The 20,099-nt window shown below is 37.1% G+C and overlaps 1 protein-coding gene across 1 annotated transcript in view; it reads right to left on the reverse strand.

Annotated features, from left to right (window-relative positions):
• The window catches only part of LOC124778935 (roundabout homolog 2-like), a 703,103-nt gene that overhangs the window by 25,069 nt on the left and 657,935 nt on the right, over positions 1-20,099 (reverse strand). Inside the window, exons 12-15 of the mRNA XM_047253676.1 lie at positions 19,568-19,797; positions 7,855-8,030; positions 794-1,218; positions 120-261 (exon numbers count right to left, since the gene is read on the reverse strand). Coding sequence (XP_047109632.1) covers positions 120-261; positions 794-1,218; positions 7,855-8,030; positions 19,568-19,797 — 973 coding nt within the window. The remainder of the gene's footprint in view (positions 1-119; positions 262-793; positions 1,219-7,854; positions 8,031-19,567; positions 19,798-20,099) is intronic.

The raw sequence follows: 20,099 nt of genomic DNA on the forward strand, positions 1-20,099 counted from the left end.
TTATCATCTCTTTTTGGTGCATCCATATTTAAATTGAACATTGAGTGTAAGGTAAACAACAAAAACTTTTTATTTTCACTACAGAAAGAAGTAAAGTTGATTTAACATTAATTTTTCACCTGTTTGAAGTGCATATCCATTTGCACACTGTGCACTAAAAAAATATGAATCAGAATATACATTTCTTCCAAAGAAGCCATTGGAATTCTGAGGATAGGCCGTTTCATCTGTATCTACTGGGTGACAAGTTGGATGCCAGCCCTGAAATTACATACAAAAAAAAATTGTGAAGCATAGAAAGGAAACATACTATGTCAAAAGTGTATAAAGATGTGTATAATTTGTTAGTATTCATTACTGTGTTAAAAAATTTGTGTCTTAGGCTTAAGCACCAGACTTGTCAGCTAAAGGTGATTAGTTGCTATTACTCAACACTGTTTATAGTTTCTCTTGTAGCCTTGCTGGGGTTTTTCAAAGGAAGACCTAGAACTACTGACAAATGTCATTACATCTGTACCCAGTGAAAGTACTGCCAGAAAGCAAAACATGGCATCTCTAGCCAACTGATCAAACAAAACCAGCTAGCTGGCCGATTTAAGTCTGAGAGGCCATGAGCTTGGAATAATTTTTTCACTTTTAAATGGGTCTATTGGTAGTTCTGACATTTTCAACTCCAGAATGTACATGCTAGCAGGCCGTTCTGTCTTATGGATCTTTTAACAAATTTTAGTTAGGATTACATCTTTCTTTCGAAATGTCATGACAACTGATATGGGAAACAAAGAAGGCTTACCACATTTCCAATATTGTGCCGTGAGCTGCCAACCAAGGTAGTTGTTGCATAAGGAGCTGGACTTTCATCACCACTTCTGTAACCTTGGAAAGTGCTTAATGTGGTATGTGCAGCATCTACCTCAGCATAAGCTGGCATGTGCTCATTTTCAGCTTGTGTGTCTCCTGCTTCATAAGATGGTGTTGACCGAATCCCAGTTTCTGCATATGCTGGAGTGGGTTCAAGCATTCCATTATCTATACATTCTTTCATTGTTGGTGTTACAGAGCCACCAGTAGTTATGGTGCGTGTTTCTGATGATCTCCAACAGCTAGGGGTTGGGCGATTTTCTATCCAGAGCGAAGAGTCATGGGAACTGGGTGTCAAACCGACTGCTGCTTTTAGATTTAAAGGAGCAGGAAGCACACTGGTATTTGGCCGTGAATCTGAAACATATTGAAATAAGACACATTATGTAATACACTTCAATCCAAAACAAAATTAAGATAGTGGAAACGACCTGCCAGCTTAGATGAAAACTCAGTTTGTACATTAATATAATATTGCAAGATAAGATTATTTTCTAATAATTATATTACTCACTGATTAAACAGGAGATGATATGTGTGGATGACTTTATAATACAAAAGCAACATGTAATAAAGTTCTTATTTACAGTAAGATGAAGCACAAATATTTACCACCTGCCTCAAGCAGAAGGACTGGCACAGTTGCTATAGCTACATTAAATAGTTGACAACAAATAACAGCTCAGACTTTTGTGGCTATGAGTTTCTTTCTCAAGTATAAGATATAGCACTGGAAGTAGGATTTAGAGATGACTTTTAAATCCACGTCAATAGATGCATTTGCTGAGCATCAGGCGAGCATCAAAATTAACAATGGTAAAAATAAATTCTTTGTCAGGAGAAAGAGAGAAAACAAATTTTTGTTTGACTTTCCAGCAGAGCTTCTAATTGATCTACAATCTGCTCTGGTATAAATATATTTATATTTATTACTTTCGTTCTATAGTTGGGACATTTGGTTCCAAAAATCTGCTGAGAAGTTTGTGTTGAGTATTTTAGTTTTGGTACTTGTCAGTCTAGCTGCAGTGTTTGCTTTTTGTCATTGCAAGCTTTTTGTTCTGAAACATTTTTATGTTTTTGGACTGAAATATCCCATCTACAAATAACAGACAGCACAATGAAAGTGATGAAAACAGCACTGCAAAAAAATAATAGGCACTAATTTCATTTGTGGGACTTGGAAAAAAAAAAGGAAAATTTGCAATGACATGATGAAAAGCAGAAGAAGTAAACTCAGGGTGTGGTTACAAGATAATCAGCTTCATTTTTATTTTTGTTTTTATTCCAAAATTATTCCAACCTTCAGATATTTCCTATTCCTTATTGTTCTTGCCTCTCGTTTTCTCTTTACCTCCAATACAGAATGATTTTTTCCACCACATACAAACTCTAGGGATGATCGATGAGAGGATACAGAACAAAGAAGGTCTAATGAACTTGTGTCCAGAAATGTACAGTTTTCGCACTAGAGAACACTTATTCAATCATACATTGTCACAGAGACTGTGATCTAATACATGCTGTAACATACGGTTACAGTATGTGATGAAAATAGTTTCCATGTGCCTCAATGCATGCGTGTATGTGCCATAGCATGTTCTGTCTCATATGTTCACATCGGCCAGGCTGCATCCGAACAGTCTCAAAGACAGCATGAGTATGCTCCTCCAGTGTCTCCACATCTGGAATGGACTCTGTATACATGATAATTTTGCGATGGCCCCATTACCATAAATTTCATGTGTTAGGATCCGGTGAACAAGCAAGCCATGCAACTGGACCCCCTCGTGTGATCCATCAATCAGTAAGTCACGATTGAGATGTGTCCAGATTTTAATGGCAAAGTGGGCTGGATCACCATCATGTAGCAGCTACATAACTCATTGAATCATCAATGGCACTTCTTCCAGCAGGGGAGGCAAAGTCACCTACAAGAAATGCCAATAATTCCATCCTGTTAGTTGATGTGGAAGGAAGATATGCCCCAAAATATGGTCACCAATTATCCTGGCCCACACATTCCAACTGCAATGATGCTGATGATTTGCGGTCACCACACCATAGGACTCTGCTAACTATCCCACAGATGACTGTTATGAAAGTTGAAGATACCACTCCACATAAAGGTGACCTCATTTGTGAATAGGGTGGATGATACAAATTCCAGAATCGTTGTTGCCTGGCAAAGAAACCAGTGACAAAACTGCTCCTGATATGGAAAGTCTGTCTCTAGTAAGCCCTTCACATGATAAGGGAAGTAACAAATGTCATGGAGAATGTTCTACATGGTTGTCTGGCTTAGCCTGTACTGGCAGCCCAACTACTTGGTACTGACACAGCAGTCACCTTCCACAGTGTTAATCACAGTTTCCTGCAAGTCTGGTGTCCGAACATTCCAGGTACGTCCTTCATGATTTCCTGCATCCTGAAATGACCATGTCACATACAAATGGTGAAACACATTCGCAAACATTGAATGTTGTGGTGGTTGTTGTTGGTGGGGATAGGTCTTCCGCTGCCTGTTGCCATTTGTCTTTCCATAGGTAAACACCATCTCGGGAATCTCACGATTTGAATAAGGAGCCATTGTGTATAATGCTGTATCCCATTCACTGCAAGGTAAGTCAGCAAGAGAAGTGAATCGGGCACAACATTACCAGTTACTATGGCAGGAGAGGGCGCTAGGGCATGACGAATGAGGAACAGCACCACCCTCTAGGAGGAAACCATACACACTGTGACTGTGGCTGTGTGGACTGGGCATATTAGACTGCAGTCTCTGTAACAAAGAATGATTGAATAAATGTTCTCTAGCATGGAAACCATGCACTTCTGGGCATAAGTTCATTATACCTTTCTTGTTCCATATCTTCTCATTGATTGATCCCTAGAGTTTGTATATGGTAGAAAAATCACTCTGTATTTGTAGGAGAGCAGGTAATCTAATGGTCAACAAGCACTCAAGATTTATTGCTAAGCTAAAAAAAAAAAAAAAAAATAAAGATGTTGTATGGAAAGTAAGTTGTAATGAAATGTAAAAATATCAAGATTTGTCTCTATTTATGAGACATTTATCACAGTGTGGGACCAGCTTTTGTTTATCCTAATTGTAAAAATGTGCCACCTGTGATGAAAGACAGTTGATGTCTCTGTGAAGACATCCACTGTGATACACATCACTGATATACTACATCTGGAATATCTGTGACTTTATCAAAGACTGCAGTGTGTTCTGAGATATGTTTGGCTTAAGATATGTCTTTGTCTATCATGATTTAATGAAGTATAACACCTCATATATGTTACTGGTGCACCCACTGTTATCAACATAGTGACATTGTCTACAACAGTTTATTTCATTTTTATGACCAACATGTCTGTTCTCTGTAACTGCTGTATCATATATGTCTACAGCAGTTTATTTCATTTTTATTACTAACATGGAAACTTGTCATCATTATGAAATGTTTGTTCTCTGTAACAGCTGTATCAAAAACTTCTACTAATTCTTCCATTTATCATGGTGGTCATTTGCATTGGTATCACATCTACATCTAGGTCTATGTGATTAATCTGCTATTCACAATTAAGTGTCTGGCAGAGGGTTCAATGAACCACCTTCAAGCGGTCTCTACCGTTCCACTCTCAAACAACGAGTGGGAAAAACGAGCACTTAAATTTTTCTGTGCGAGCCCTGATTTCTTTTATTTTATCGTGATGATCATTTCTCCCTGTGTGGGTGGGTGTCAACAGAATGTTTTTGCAATTGGAGGAGAAAACTGTTAATTGAAATATCATGAGAAGATCCCGTCACAATGAAAAACACCTTTGTTTTAATGATTGCCACCCCAATTCACCAATCATGTCTGTGGTGCTATCTCCCCTATTTCACGAAAATACAAAACGAGTCACTCTTCTTCCATCAATCCCACCTGATGCGGATCCCACACCACACAGCAGTACTCCAGAACAGGGCGGACAAGTGTGGTGTAAGCAGTCTCTTTAGTAGATCTGTTGCACCTTCTAAGTGTTCTGCCAATGAATCACAGCCTTTGATTTGCTCTACCCACAACATTACCTATGTGATCATTCCAATTTAGGTTACTTGTAATTGTAATCCCTAAGTATTTTGCTGAATTTACAGCCTTCAGGTTTGTGTGACTTATCACGTAATCGAAATTTAGCGGATTTCTTTTAGTACTCATGTGAATAACTTCACACTTTTCTTCATTCAAGGTCAATTGCCAATTTTTGCACCACACAGATATCTTATCTAAATTATTCTGCATTTCGGTTTGGTCATCTGATGACTTTGCAAGGTAGTAAATGACAGCATCATCTACAAATAATCTAAGAGGGCTACTCAGATTGTCTCCTATGCCGTTAACATCTCTTTGGGTTTTCTGCCAGGTTCTGAGACAGAGTTTTGTTGTGGAAATTATTAAAAGCATCTCACATTGATGTGCGTGCTATATTTCAAACTTCTGAAAAACTTTGCCAATCTTGGGGACTTTGCATTCTTTTAAATTTGGCATGCTTTTTTCGTTGCTTCTGCAACAGCAATCTCACCCATTTTGCGTACCATGGGGGTCAGTACCATCACTTATTAATTTATGTGGTATATATCTCTCAATTGCCATTGATACTATCTCTTTGAAATTATTCCACATCTTTTCTATGCTTACATGATCAGATCAGAAGGAGTGGAGTCTGTCTCTTAAAAAAGGCACTGAGAGCATTTTTATCAGCTCTTTTTAAATAGGTGTACTTTGCGTTTCTTTTTGATGGTCGTGGGTGTTAACGGTATTCAGTGTAGCAGCAACTGCCTTGTGGTCACTAATCCCTGTGTTAATCGTGATACTCCCTATCTGTTCAGGATTATTTGTTGCTGGGAGGTCAATTATGCTTTCGCAACCATTTATGCTTCAAGTGGGCTCATCAGCTAATTGTTCAAAATAATTTTCTGAGAAAGCATTCAGTACAATTTCGGATGATGTTTTATGCCGGCTTTAAGCGTATAATTTTTCCAGCATATCGATGGTAGATTGAAGTTGCCACTGACTATAAATCTATGAGTGGAGTACCTGTTTGAAATGAGACTTAAGTTTTCTTTGAACTGTTCAGCTACTGTATCTTCTGAGTCAGAGGGTTGGTAAAATGATCCAACTAATAGTTTAGTCCGATTGTCAAGTATAACCTCTACCCATACTATTTTGCAGGAACTATCTAATTCAATTTCACTACAAGGTAAAGTACTTCTGACAGCAACAAATACTCCACCACCAACTGTGGATCCTTTCTGAACACTGTTAGGTCGTTTGAAAAATTTTTGGATGAACTTATTCCTGGCTTAAGCCAGCTTTCCATACCTATAACTATTTGAGCTTCAGTGCTTTCTATTAGGGCTTGGAGCTCTGGTTCTTTCCGAACACAATTTACAAGTACAATCCCAATCATTTCTACAACTACCTTACTGTGTTTTACCTGCCCCCTCTTTTAGACGGACACCCTTTATGTGGTTTCCTGAGACCCTCTAACCTAAAAAAAAACATCCAGTCCCTTCCACGCAGCCCCCACTACCCATGTAGCTGCTTCCTGTGTGTAACCCAAGTAGCTGCTTCCTGGTGTGTAACCCAAGTAGCTGCTTCCTGGTGTGTAACCCAAGTAGCTGCTTCCTGGTGTGTAATGGACTCCTGACCTATTATGCGGAACCTGGAAACCCACAACCTGATAGCGCAAGTGAAAGAATCTGCAGCCTACGTGCTCACAGAACTGCCCGAGCCTCTGATTCAGACCCTATTAATTGTGAACATTTTCATTTCCTGAGTTATGCATACACTCTCACTCATCTGATTCACTCATTGCCTTACACATAAAAAAGAATCAAAGATCTGATGGTTAGCATATGCTGTTGTCATCTTGTGCACTCTAAAATGTCAAAAGATCTGCCTTCTACATTTCAGTTTTCATATCCCCTCTGCATTTCTGAGCATCCAAAGATGACAATGGCCATATGTGTGTAAGTTGCATTTATGTGAATGCATGCTAGTTTCCTACATCTGATGAAGGTCTTAGTCAACTAGCTGAATACATCTAATAATATTTTTCATTGTACCAATCTGCGACTCAATGCCTCCTTTATGTGGTGAGTAGCAAACTACCATTTCCATATTGTACATATGCCTAATATGAGTATATTTTGTTATAGAAATAAGGGGCAATGGTTGTAAATAAAAACTGCCAAGAGTTCAACTGAATGTCATATTCAGATAATCATCAGTTTGTTCCAACTGTTGAATTATTGTAAAAAAGGTGAAAAAAACACTACATGAACATTTGCATATTGAAAACTACAAAAATTGACATTTTATTATGAAAAGGAAAGTTGCTACTCACCTTACAGTGGAGATGCTGAGACGCAGATAGGCGCAACAAAAAGGCTGTCACAATTTGAGCTTCTGGCCAGCAAGGTCTTTGTTGAAAAACAGACAAAACACACACACACACACACACACACACACACACACACACACACACACACACACACACACACAAATGCAACTCACACATACATACTATCTTTCTGAAATTGTTCCACATCTTTTCTATGCTTACATGATCAGATCAGAAGGAGTGGAGTCTCTTAAAAAAGGCACTGAGAGCATTTTTATCAGCTCTTTTTAAATAGGCGTGTGTGTGCGTGTGTGTGTGTGTGTGTGTGAGACTCAGCATCTCTGCTATATGGTGAGTAGCTACTTTCCTTTTCTTAATATTGTTACATTCCATCCTGGATTTTCCACTGTTTGAAAACTGACATTTTCATTCAGTGCCTAACAGAAGGTGTATAGTAAGTGCATAGCTTGTTCAAACAATAATTAAGCTGTTTGATATCCTTCACAGTTTACTGTCTGTTACTTTGGCAATGATATTTAAGCACCTGCAGAGATTATACACATAAAGATATGAAATATTTCATTCACAAATGGGTGTTACCGTGCAAAGTGGTTTTCTTTGCCATGAGTTGTCTGCGTCTCACAAGGAACATGGAAGCAAAAAGCAATGCCATTACTGCAACCATGCTTCCCAGCAAAGCAATGAACCAGGTCTCTGTGAGGAAGTCATTTCCACTAATTCCAGGGCTTAGGCTTGGATCATTTCCTACAGGTTGCCTGAAAAATAAAATGATGGTATGTGAATCACAAATGGACGCAAAAGACTTACAATGAGATACAAATAACTGCGTACAGAAATATGGGAATTAGTGCTGGTGTCTTGAGATTTCTATAATTTAGCTAGGGGGTTCTATAATTTAGCTAGGGAAAATGTTTGTGAGTCAGACATATAAATGAAAAGTCACAACAAAAAAAAAGAAATATTACATTCAGTGTTAAATTATTACAGGTATAAAAGGCGAAACCAAGAGGATAGTTTTTTCCTCACTGAGCTTGCACTATATTGATGAATGAAAATAATCAATTTTTAAAAATGTAATGTAATTGCATAGATAAAAAAATCCACTCATTAAGCAGCAGCAGGAGAACACTCTTATGAAGGTGTTTAAAGCTTTTGGAGTCAGTGGCTCCTTTTCCTTCAACCATTCTGCCAGAAAAAGGAGCCATTGCTATATATACTTTCACTAATGAAATATTAAATGCTCTGAGTGACCGGAAGTCACCTGTTGGGATTTTTTTGTGATCTATCAAAGGCTTTTGATTGTGTAAATCATTGAATACTTCTAGATAAGCTCAAGTACTGTGGTATGAATGGGGCAGTGCTCAAATGGTTTAAATCATACCTAACTGGAAGAGTGCAGAAAGTTGAAATAAACAGTTCACATAATATGCAAAAAACTGGTGATTTCTCAAACTGGGAAACAATCAAGAATGGGGTGCTGCAAGGTTCGGTCGTGGGTCCTCTGCTGTTCTTAATATATATTAATGACTTGCCATACTATATTCATGAAGATGCAAAGCTGGTACTTTTTGCCGTGATACAAGTATAGCTATCACACCCAACAGACAAGAACTAACTGGTGAAACTGTAAATGATGTTTTTCAGAAAATCATTAAGTGGTTCTCTGCAAATGGGCTCTCATTAAACTTTGACAAAACACAGTATATACAGTTACACACAGTACATGGAATGACACCATTAATAAATATAGACTTCGATCAGAAATCGGTAGCTAAGGTAGAATATTCGAAATTTCTCGGTGTATGCATTGATGAGGGCTTGAACTGGAAAAAACACACTGAGGATCTGCTGAAACATTTGAGTTCAGCTACTTATGCTATTAGGGTCATTGCAAATTTTGGAGATATACATCTGAGTAAATTAGCTTACCACGCCTATTTTCATTCTCTGCTTTTGTATGGCATCATATTCTGGGGTAACTCATCATTGAGTAAAAGAGTATTCATTGCACAAAAGCATGCAATCAGAATAATTGCTGTAGCCTTACAATATATATATTTACTTATGAAATTTGTTATTAACAATCCGAATGAATTCAAAAGTAATAGCAGTGTACATGGCTACAACACTAGGAGAAAGGATGGTCTTCACTACTCAAGGTTAAATCTAGCTTTGGCGCAGAAGGGGCTAAATTATGCTGCCACAAAAGTCTTTGGGAACTTACCTAATAGCATCAAAAGTCTGGCAGATAGCCATATAGCATTTAAAAGGAAATTAAAAGAATTTCTTAATGGCAACTCCTTCTACTCATTAGATGCATTTTTGGATATAGTAAGTGGGTAATTTCCCCAACACCCACAAAATAAATAAATAAATAAATAAATACTGAGTGTCATGTAATATTTTGTCTAATGTAATATCTTGTATAGACACCTTTTATTAACCTGACACGTTCCACATCATTACGAAGTGTCGTATTCATGATCCATGGAACAAGTACTAATCTAATCATTGGCTCTGAGAGCTTCCAAATGTAAATACCTTTATATACCCCCCCCCCCCCCCCCTCCCCCCATCATCCATGGCTGGCAAAATTAAATAGGCCTTTGAAGAAGAGAGAAGCAGCCGTATGAATAGCAATAGCTCAGATGGGAAACCAGTCCTAAGCAAGCTAAAAGGTGGAAGGAGTATATACAAGCTTTATAATGAGAGAGATAAACTTGATAGCAATATTACAGAAATGGAAGAGGATGTAGATGAAGAAGAGATGGGAAAACATGATACTGCTAGAAGAAATGGACAGAGCACTGAAAGATCTAAGTTGGAACAACACGCCAGGGATAATGCAAGACATATGCGACGGGCAAAATACCCTCATCCTTCAAGAAGGATGTAATTGTTACAATTCCAAAGAAAACATATGCTGACTGGAGTGAATATTATCAAACTATCAGCATAACAAGTTGTGGTTGCAAAATACTAACACAAATTCTGTACAGAAGAATGAAAACAACAGTAGAAGCTGACCTCAGGAAAGATCAGTTTAGATTCTGGAGAAATGTAGGAACACAAAAGGCAGCACTGACCCTATGACTTACCTTACAATATAGGTTAAGGAAAGGTCAACCTACATATGCAGCTTTTGTAGTCTTAGAGGAAGCTTTTGAAAATGTTGACTGGAATATTCTCTTTGAACTTTTAACCCTTTTAGTGCCAAATACGATCTGATCGTGATCCAGATTTTCGGCGAAAAATGCCAGTAACGATCTGTTCGTGATGCCCCTCTCATTCATTTTTTCCGCGCTTGAAGGCAAAGTTGTTAGTATTTCCTAGCCAAGACGCAGAAGGAAGGTCGAAGGCACAGCATATCAATCTTCTTTTCGATTGTCAGTGCGATATTTTGAGTAAAATAAACTTCTCTGGTGGTGTTTATTTACTGACTATTTCGCGGCAGCATGGCGTCATCAAGTAAGAAGTTGCGGTTCGATACAAGTGATTTAGACAATAATATGATAAGTAGTGGAAGTGAAGATGAATTTGCAGGATTTGCAGAAAGTGAATCAGATTATGAGATGTCAGGTGGAGAAGAGGACTCGTCGTTTTCTTCTTCAAGTGACAATTGTGCGTCAGCAAATGACGACGACGACGACCAAACACAACTAAATTGCAGTGCAAATACTTTTGTTGAAGTAATGGATGAGGCATCAGATAATCCACTTCCTCCAAGCTTTGTGTATGCAGAAGTACCAGGCCCTTATACCAGCAAACGCCACACCAATTGATTTTTTCAATTTGTTCTTCTCGCTGCAGTTTTTTACGATTATGGTGACAGAGACTAACAGATACGCTCACCAGGTGATTCAGTCAATGCATTTATCGCCAAATTTGAGAATCAAACAGTGGCAACCAACAACTGTAGCAGAAATGAGGGCTTTTATAGCAGTAATTTTGAATATGGGACTGATAAAAAAACCGACGATTTTTAGTTATTGGTCAACTGATGCAAACCTGTTGACACCGTGGTTTTCGCAAATGTTTTCACGCAACAGGTTTCAGTTGTTGCTGCGGTTTTTCCATTTTGTAGACAATTCGAAACTTCACCCTCCTGGTCACCCATTATATGATCCAACAGCCAAATTTCAAGTGTTGGTGGATATTGCCAACAATGTTTTCTGTCGCTACTACACTCCACACCAGCAACTGAGTGTCGATGAAAGTCTTGTTGGGACAAAGGCGCACTCACAGCTAATCCAGTACCTTCCCAATAAACATCATCACAGATGGGGAGTCAAATTTTGGATGCTGTGTGATTCAGTCGTAAATTCCTGCTTAGGATTTTATGCATACCGTGGTGCAAAAAGTGATGATGACAAAAACGAAATAAAAGAGAATGGCCTGGGATATGTAGTTGTCATGAAACTACTAGCTCTTGGGAGCTACATGCAAAAAGGTTACCACGTGTTTTGCGATAACTTTTTTACATCTATTCCTCTGGCAGAAAAGCTGTATTCAGTTGGCACTTATCTAATGGGAACAATTAGAAGAAACAGAAAATTCCTGCCACGTGGTCTTCTGTCGAATTATGCTGTAGGTCAGCTAAAGTTTTTCAAGAAATCTTTTATACTTCTCTGTGGCTTCAGACAGAAGAAATCACAGAGAAATCCAGTCCTCCTTGTGAGTACATCGTCCTCTGCTACATCATCAGAAAAGACAATTCGCAATAGACAGTCGGTCAAGAAACCAGATGTTATTTTTGAATATAATAAGTATATGGGTGGCATTGACTCATCTGATATGATGGCATACTGCTATTTAGATGAGAGGAGGACTGTCAAGATGTGGAAGAAGGTAGTGTTCAGCATAATTGCCAGGATGTTGCTGAATGCATATGTTTTGTATACGGAAAGCCTAAACCCCAACGACAAACCACTGACACGGCTGAAGTTTAACAGCATAATCATTTGCAAACTTTCTAAACAGTGGTTTCAGGCAAGGACTGCAACCACAAGTGCAATAGATATAAATGTACCTGCTCCAACAGTATATGGTGTAGAGACTCTTCCAGGGAGAAAGGAACGCTACTGTAGTGTTTGTTCTGCGAAGGATAAGAAGCGGCGTTCACGAACAGTATGTGTTTGTTGCAAGAAAGGACTGCATCCTTCATGTGTTGGTCAGCATGTGTGCAAGTAGTTGTCATAACTGCAACCTCACATTTGTCAGTGATTTATGACTGAAGAACTGAGAACACGTTCAGAGCAAAACAATTTTTTTGTAATGTTATGTTCTTTTTGATTTTTTCCTTAGTGAAATAAAAAAAAATTGTATTCCTTTATGGTGTTTTTGTTAAGGAAACTACAGAGATTCTATATATACCTGAAATTTTTGAGTATATCATCATTTGATGGGTCTCAGAGTAAACTGAAATCAAAGTTTTAATTTTTTTTTGATAAACCCCATCATGAAAATAATTTTTTTCTCTGAAAATATGCTCTTTGACAATGTGTATTGCACATATTACTGTAGCCAGCAGCATTCCCTAAAAATAAAAAAAAAATTACATTCCTTTATGTATTAGTTTAGATTTTATTGCAAGTATGGCAGAGGTCTGCATTTTACTGTAAAATCGCATGGCACTTTTAACATGATCTTTTGAGAAACGTCTGGCACTAAAAGGGTTAAGGTAGCAGGAGTACAATACAGGCAGTGAAAGGCGCTTTACAACTTGAACTGAAACTAGGCAGCAGTTATACAAGTAAGAGTCGAGGGGCATTAAAAGGAAGCAGTGGCTGAAAAGGGAAATGTTATTCAATCAGTACACTCAACAAGCAGGAAAGGGAACTGAAGAATGATTTGGAGTAAGAATTAAAGTTCAGGGAGGAGAAATAAACACTTTGAAATTTGCCAATGATACTGTAATTCTGTCAGAGACAGCAGGAACATGGAAGAGTAATTGAATGAAATTGAAAGTGTCTTGAAGGGATGATGTATGATGGAAGATCAACCAAAGCAGAATAAGGCTAATGGAATGTAGCCACATTAAATCAGGTGATGGTGATGGAATTAGATTATGAAACAAGACATGTCAAATAGCAGATGTGATTTAACAATATTACGAAAAGGAAAGTTGTTACTCACCATACAGCAGAGCTGCTGAGTCACTGATAGGCACAACGAAAAGACTGTCACAAATGTAGCTTCAGTAAGGCCGTCATCAAAAATAGTTTGCGTGACTGTGTGTGTGTGTGTGTGTGTGTGTGTGTGTGTGTGTGTGTGTGTGTGTGTGTGTGTGTCTGTCTGTCATCTATTTTTGATGAAGGCCTTACTGGCCAAAAGTTTTATTTGTGACAGTCTTTTTGTTGTGCCTATCTGCAACTCAGCATCTCCGCTATATGGTGAGTAGCAACTTTTCTTTTCATAATATTGTTACATTCCATCCTGGAGTCTCCATTAGTAGATGAGTAGTTAGTCCTTTTCGGTATGGGTACTATACACTTGAGCCGTATTCTAGAACCAGTCTCACAATTGATTTGTAAGCAATCTTGTTTGTAGACTGATTGCACTTCCCCAGTATTCTACCAATAAACTGAAGTCTACCACTTGCTGCACCCACAACTGAGCCTATGTGATCATTACATTTCATATCCCCACAAAGTGTGACTCCTGGATATTTGTATAAGTTGATCAATTCCAACAGTGAGCCATTGATAGTCATAGGATTCTACATTTTTGCGTTTTGTGAAGTGCACAAGTTTACATTTTTGAACATTTAAAATAAATTGCCAATCTTTGCACCACTTTGAAAACTTATCAGGGTCTGAGTGAATATTTATGCAGCTTCTTTCAGATAGTACTTATAGACAACTGCATCACCTGCAAGAAGTCTGAAGTTACTATTAATATTGCCTGCAAGGTCATTAACATACAACATGAATAGCAAAGGTTGTAACACACTTCCCAGGGGCACACCTCAAGTTACTTTTACAACTGGTGATGATTCTCCATCCAAGATAGCATGCTGCATCCTCCCTGACAAAAAGTCCTTAATCCAGTCACAAATTTCACTTGAGACCTGATATGATTGTACTTTTGACTATAAGCATAGGTGTGGTACTGAGTGTAAAAGTCTATCTTGTATCTTGTCAAAAAAGCACAAATTTTGCTGCTAAAAAGAAAGTGTGTGTACAATAGAAACGTGAAATATCGAAACTAAATGACTGTGTCTCTAAATTACAACTCATGATCAGTGAACTGAAAGTGGATATTAGTAAACTTACATTAGAAAAACGTGAGCTGATGTTGAAGCAGGAAATGATGACAGAAAACTCGACTTATTCAGATAAGTTGACAAAAGATATGTGCATAAACAGTTCACAGAGTGTTGGAAATCAAAAAAAGTGTGAAAGCAGTGTAAATTTAGTGCACAACAATGGCTATGATGTGTTATCTACGATAAATTACAAAAACTCCAAAAGTAAACAAAGTGCTCTTGCATCATCAAGAAGTAGTGTGTTTACTAACTCCTGTAAAATAAATAACGACAGCTACAAGAAAGTTTTAAGTACTGGAAAGCATGCAGATACAAGACATAAGATTTTATTTCTATCTGACAGTCATGGACAACACTGCACTACTTTATTTAATCAGACACTTCCACCAAGATACTTGCAACATCCATTCTCAAATCAAATGCACAGTTGAGTTGTTATTAATAACATTGAAGAAAAGGTAAAGGACTTCAATAAATTTGACTGTGTTACTGTTCTGGCTTGACCAAGTGATGTAGTATCAGATATCAAGGATTACCAGTGCACTGTGAACACATTGCTCACAAAATCTACTTTGACAGGGGGGACTGGAATGACAGAATATACAAAATGAACACGTCCTTGATGGAATATGTTGCCCAGTACAGCCACGCTAAGGTACTGGGTATAAATCTGTTTTTAAAGAGGACTGATTATACAAAGTGTGGGCTACATTTGGTGCTGAAAGGAAAGGAAAAACTATGCAGGAACCTCCATTATTCAGTCATGATTCAGTCCACAACACCATCACTGATCTCTGTTAACTGCTTGCAACAGGTAGATCAGTCACTCAACAAAACTTTATGCTTACAATATGGGAAAATAACAGAAGACAAAACCAAAAAAATTAACAGTAAATACGCATACTACGGAATGAACAAGTGACAAGGAAGCAACACAGAAGACAGTATCACCACAGTATATGAAAATAACAGAAGAAGAAACCAAAAAGTTAATAGTAAATGTGCCTTCAGAGGAATGAAAAATGGCAGGGAACCAGCACAGAAGACAATATCACCATGTAAAAAGACTGAGGAGGAAGCTGTACCAGAGTGGACAGAAGTTAAAAACAACAGATCATGACAAAGCCCCAGGCAGAAGTTAGTGTCCAAACAACATACGAACGATTTTTTATGGCCCAATCCACTGCAGAAGAAAACAACCAAGAAGTAGTCCAGGACCCCCAGGAGGTGAAAATCAGGTCAGAAATGAAAAGACTAGAGCCTACTCTTCAAAGAACTAACCAAGCAAGAAACATACCTCTCTTAGAACTGAATAATTCTTTAACTCTCCTATATCATAATGTACAGGGCTTAACCAGTAAGCTACATGAGCTAGAGGTCCTTTCAAATGGTTCATTGAAGGAGATTTCTATCTTGTGTAGAACTGAACACTGGCTACAAGAAATACAAAAATGTGCAGTTGAGATTTCAGACTTCCAGGTGGTCAGTAGCTTTTGCAGGGAAACATGCAGAGGGGGTGGAACATGTGTATATGTAAGAATAGGTATTAAATCAAAGGAAATTAGGTTTAAAATGTCTGCTGTATTGAAAAAGATTTTGAATATTGCTTATGTGAACTAACAGGTAGTAAAATTATAATTGCATGTGTATATAGGTCCCCATGTGGCAATTTTGAATTATTCTCTGAAAATTTGGAAAATCTTCTGAACTATGTAAACAGTCAGTCAAAATACATAATAGTGCTTGGGGATTTCAAAATTAATTTCAAGGACAACTGTAAAAAATGGAAAAAGCATGTTAATCCACTAAAAACATACAATATGGACATGTGTGTAGAAGATACCACCAGATACAGCAGCAAAAGTGAAAGTATTACAGACCAAATATTCATCGACAAATCAAAATGTGGCTCTAAATCTGAGGTATTGGATACAGGTTTCTCTGACCATCAGTCAGTTAAATTGACTTTAGAGAAATCTCATGAGAAAAGTGACAACAGGAGACATATTGAGAGATGATTAGTTAATGATGACAGCATTAGGATCTTTAAGCTAATGTTAAAAAATGTAAACTGGGACATGGAAAGCAATAGTTCTGTAGATATAAAATTCAACAAGTTCTTGCCAAATTATAAATACTACTATGATATTTCGTTCCCTCTGAAGAGAATTAAAATAAACAAAAAATCAAATTCATGGATAACAAGTGAACTCAAAGAGTCATCAGAATGTCTTCAAATGCTATATAAGTGTTCAAAGCAAAATACTATCTTGAAACCATTTGTCAAGTGTTATAGGAAAAAGCACAGGGAAGCTATAGTTGCTGCAAAAAGGAAGCACAATGATTCATATATCAGAAAGGATAACAACAAAATGAAATCTACGTAGAAAGTTATTAATAATCATACAGGCAAACATGAAAGTGCAAGTAATAAAATCACCATATAACACAAAAATGAAATTATCGATGATCCACTTCTAATAGCAAATATATTTAATGATCATTATATTAATGTAGCCCAAAACCTGATCACCGCTAAATATAAAAATAAAGAGGTAACAACTCCAATAAATGAAAGGACAATGTACCTGTATCCCATAACACCCAAAGAAGTACAAATGGCTATTAGCAAACTAAAGACTGGTATCCCTGACAAAACTATTAAATATGGTACCGATAATGTTGTCTCTCAACTTGTGGACATAATGACTCCTTTGAAACTGGTGTGTTTCCAAGTAAACTTAAGGAGTCAACAGTAATACCAGTTTATAAGAATGGTGACAAGTTTGACATTAAAAATTTCAGACCTCTATCATTATTATCTGTATTTCCAAAAATAATTGAAAGAATAATGTATGACAGATTGCTAGACTTCCTAAACAAAAATAAAATTCTTGTAAATGCACAGAATGGTTTAAGAAAAGGCAAATCTACACAAACAGCTCTCTTCAGTTTCCTAAAACTTGTTTAAAAAGCTATTGAGGACAAAGAACTGATCTGTGGGTTGTTTTTGGACCTTTCCAAAGCATTTGATCTTATAAATCATAATCTACTGCTGTTAAAACTGTATAATTATGGTGTCTGTGGTATTTCCTATGATTCGTTCAATTCATATTTAACTGATAGGAAACAAAGAGTACAAATTTCTCAGGATGGAAATGTGTACCATTCTGAATATAAAGAAACTATGGGGTGCCACAAGGCTCAGTATTGGGGCCATTGTTATTCTTGATTTTTATTAGTGACCTACCTCAACAGTTTTCAACAGCTGATACCATATTACTTACTGATGATACCAGCTTTAATATAAAAGGGAAGAATGATTATGAGATGCCGCAAAAAATCAACAAAACAGCAGAAGTGGCATAAAAATGGTTTAAAGGTAACTGTCTAGTGGTCAGTGACAAGAAAACTATATGGATGAACTTCAATCATATAAGGAAATAAATTCACATTATCGAATAGCCAAATTCAGCAAAAGAATCACATAAAATTTTTAGGTTTATGGGTGGATGAGCATCTAAGATGGGAAAAACATGTATAAATGCTTAAAAAAATTAAGCAAGTACTGTTACATATTAAGAGTGCTTAAAGATTGCTGCAATACCGAAACAGTGTTAAGTGCTTATTATGCATACATGCATAGTCTACTGAAGTATGGAATAGTGATCTGGGGAAATAACTCTTTTGCAAAGCAGTCTTTTAAGCTCCAAAAGAAAGCTTTAAGATTAATAAGAGATGATGTGTATAGAACACAATGTAGAAGTATCTTTAAGGAATTAAAAATCATGACTTTACCATCTATATTTATATTTGAAAGCATATGCTTCGTTAAAAACCATCACATTTCAGCTTTGAATAGTGAAATCCACCATTATCAAACAAGGAACAGGGATGATTATCATAGGTATGTGCACAGAAAATCAATATATCAGGGCAGTGCTGTTTACAAACCAAAAATTCTGTACAGTGTATTGCCAGATAGCATCAAAAAAATACCAAACAGTAATACATTTAAAAAAATAACCAAACAATCTACTAATAAACAACAGCTTCTACAGTATTAACGAATACCTGGAATTTTGCTCAAACCTGTAGGTATACTTCATACCTCTGTAAACAAAAATTCATAATTATCAACCATTCCTAGTTAAAACTGAACTTCTTTCATCCATGTATGCACATAATCATGCACCTAGCTTTTGTGCTGTATGTTACTATGCCTAGTTAGGTAAAGTGCTGGTATTTAATAGTTTTAGTAAAATCAACCAAGGGGTTCAAGTTTTCTTCTATCTGTATGTACATAAGCAAAATAATGTTTTTGTCATACAGAAATGTTGATAGCAATGATAAGATTTTTCTATGCTGTAAATATGTAATATTTTATACTGTTCCATACTTTGACAAGTCTAGTATGATCAATGTGATAATATGGACACTAAATAAATAAATAAATAAAAAATAAATAAATAAAAGCTTTTTGGAAATCAGTAAATATTGCATCTGTATGACTGCCCTGTTCCAAAGCTTTGATGTTTTTGGAACCCATCCTGTTTGGCAATGAGGAGGTCATTCTGTTCAAGTTACCAGTACCTCATTATGTTTGAGCCTGGAATATGTTCTAAGATTGTACAACAAATCAGTTTCATGGATATTGGACGGTACTTATTTGGATCACTTCTTCTACCCTTCCTGCAGATGGGTATGACCTGTGTGTTTTTCCTTGAACTAGGTATGGGCTTTTGTTTGGGGAATCTATGATACGTTACAGTTAGAAGAGGGGCTAACTCAGCCGCAACTTGCAGCCTCTTCACCAGCAAGACGACAACAAAATGTACTCTGCTTACCCTAATTGCATTATTATTAAAAAATCAAATTCAAGAACATAAGATTTTGTCATTGCTGTACTGAATACATTAACTATTAATATGGAATGTAAATGTGAGTGAAGTATGACTACCTCCACTTTACTCTATGTTTGAAAAAAGAAATTGTACAAAAGAAAGATATGATGTAGAAAGTAACCTGTTATGGTGGTCTCTGAGCAGTAACCGTGAGGCAGGATCAAGTCTGAGAGTGGCTGGAGCACTGGCAGGCCCTGGACCAGCTCGGGTGACAGCGGATGCCTGGACAATGTACGTCACACCGGCAGTTAGGTTGGTCAGCAGCAGGGTGGGGCTTGTTGCACTCACTGTCACATTGCTGAGTACCCTTGAAGTATTGCTTTCAGCAGTTCCTCCTGTGCGTACCACAACCTGGAAGCAATTTTAAGTGTTTACTAGGAATAGAAAGGAAAATTCATTTGCACCAAATTGTCTTTTTAGTTCTGAAGTAACAACACACATAAATAAAATAAAAAAATACACGAGACTGTCTTCATCATACTAAGAAACACATTTTTTTGCTCATTATCAACTTCCATGAGATAGCCTGAACATGATCAAGAAATGTGTCATCACAAATGCAGTGCAAAAAAGCTGAGGGCTTGAAAAAGAAAGAGATTTATCAATTTCATTATTTTTATCATGGCAGTGACAACAGCAACTGTTACGAAATT

Source organism: Schistocerca piceifrons, chromosome 1, assembly GCF_021461385.2.
Source record: "Schistocerca piceifrons isolate TAMUIC-IGC-003096 chromosome 1, iqSchPice1.1, whole genome shotgun sequence".
NCBI classification, from domain to species: domain Eukaryota; kingdom Metazoa; phylum Arthropoda; class Insecta; order Orthoptera; family Acrididae; genus Schistocerca; species Schistocerca piceifrons.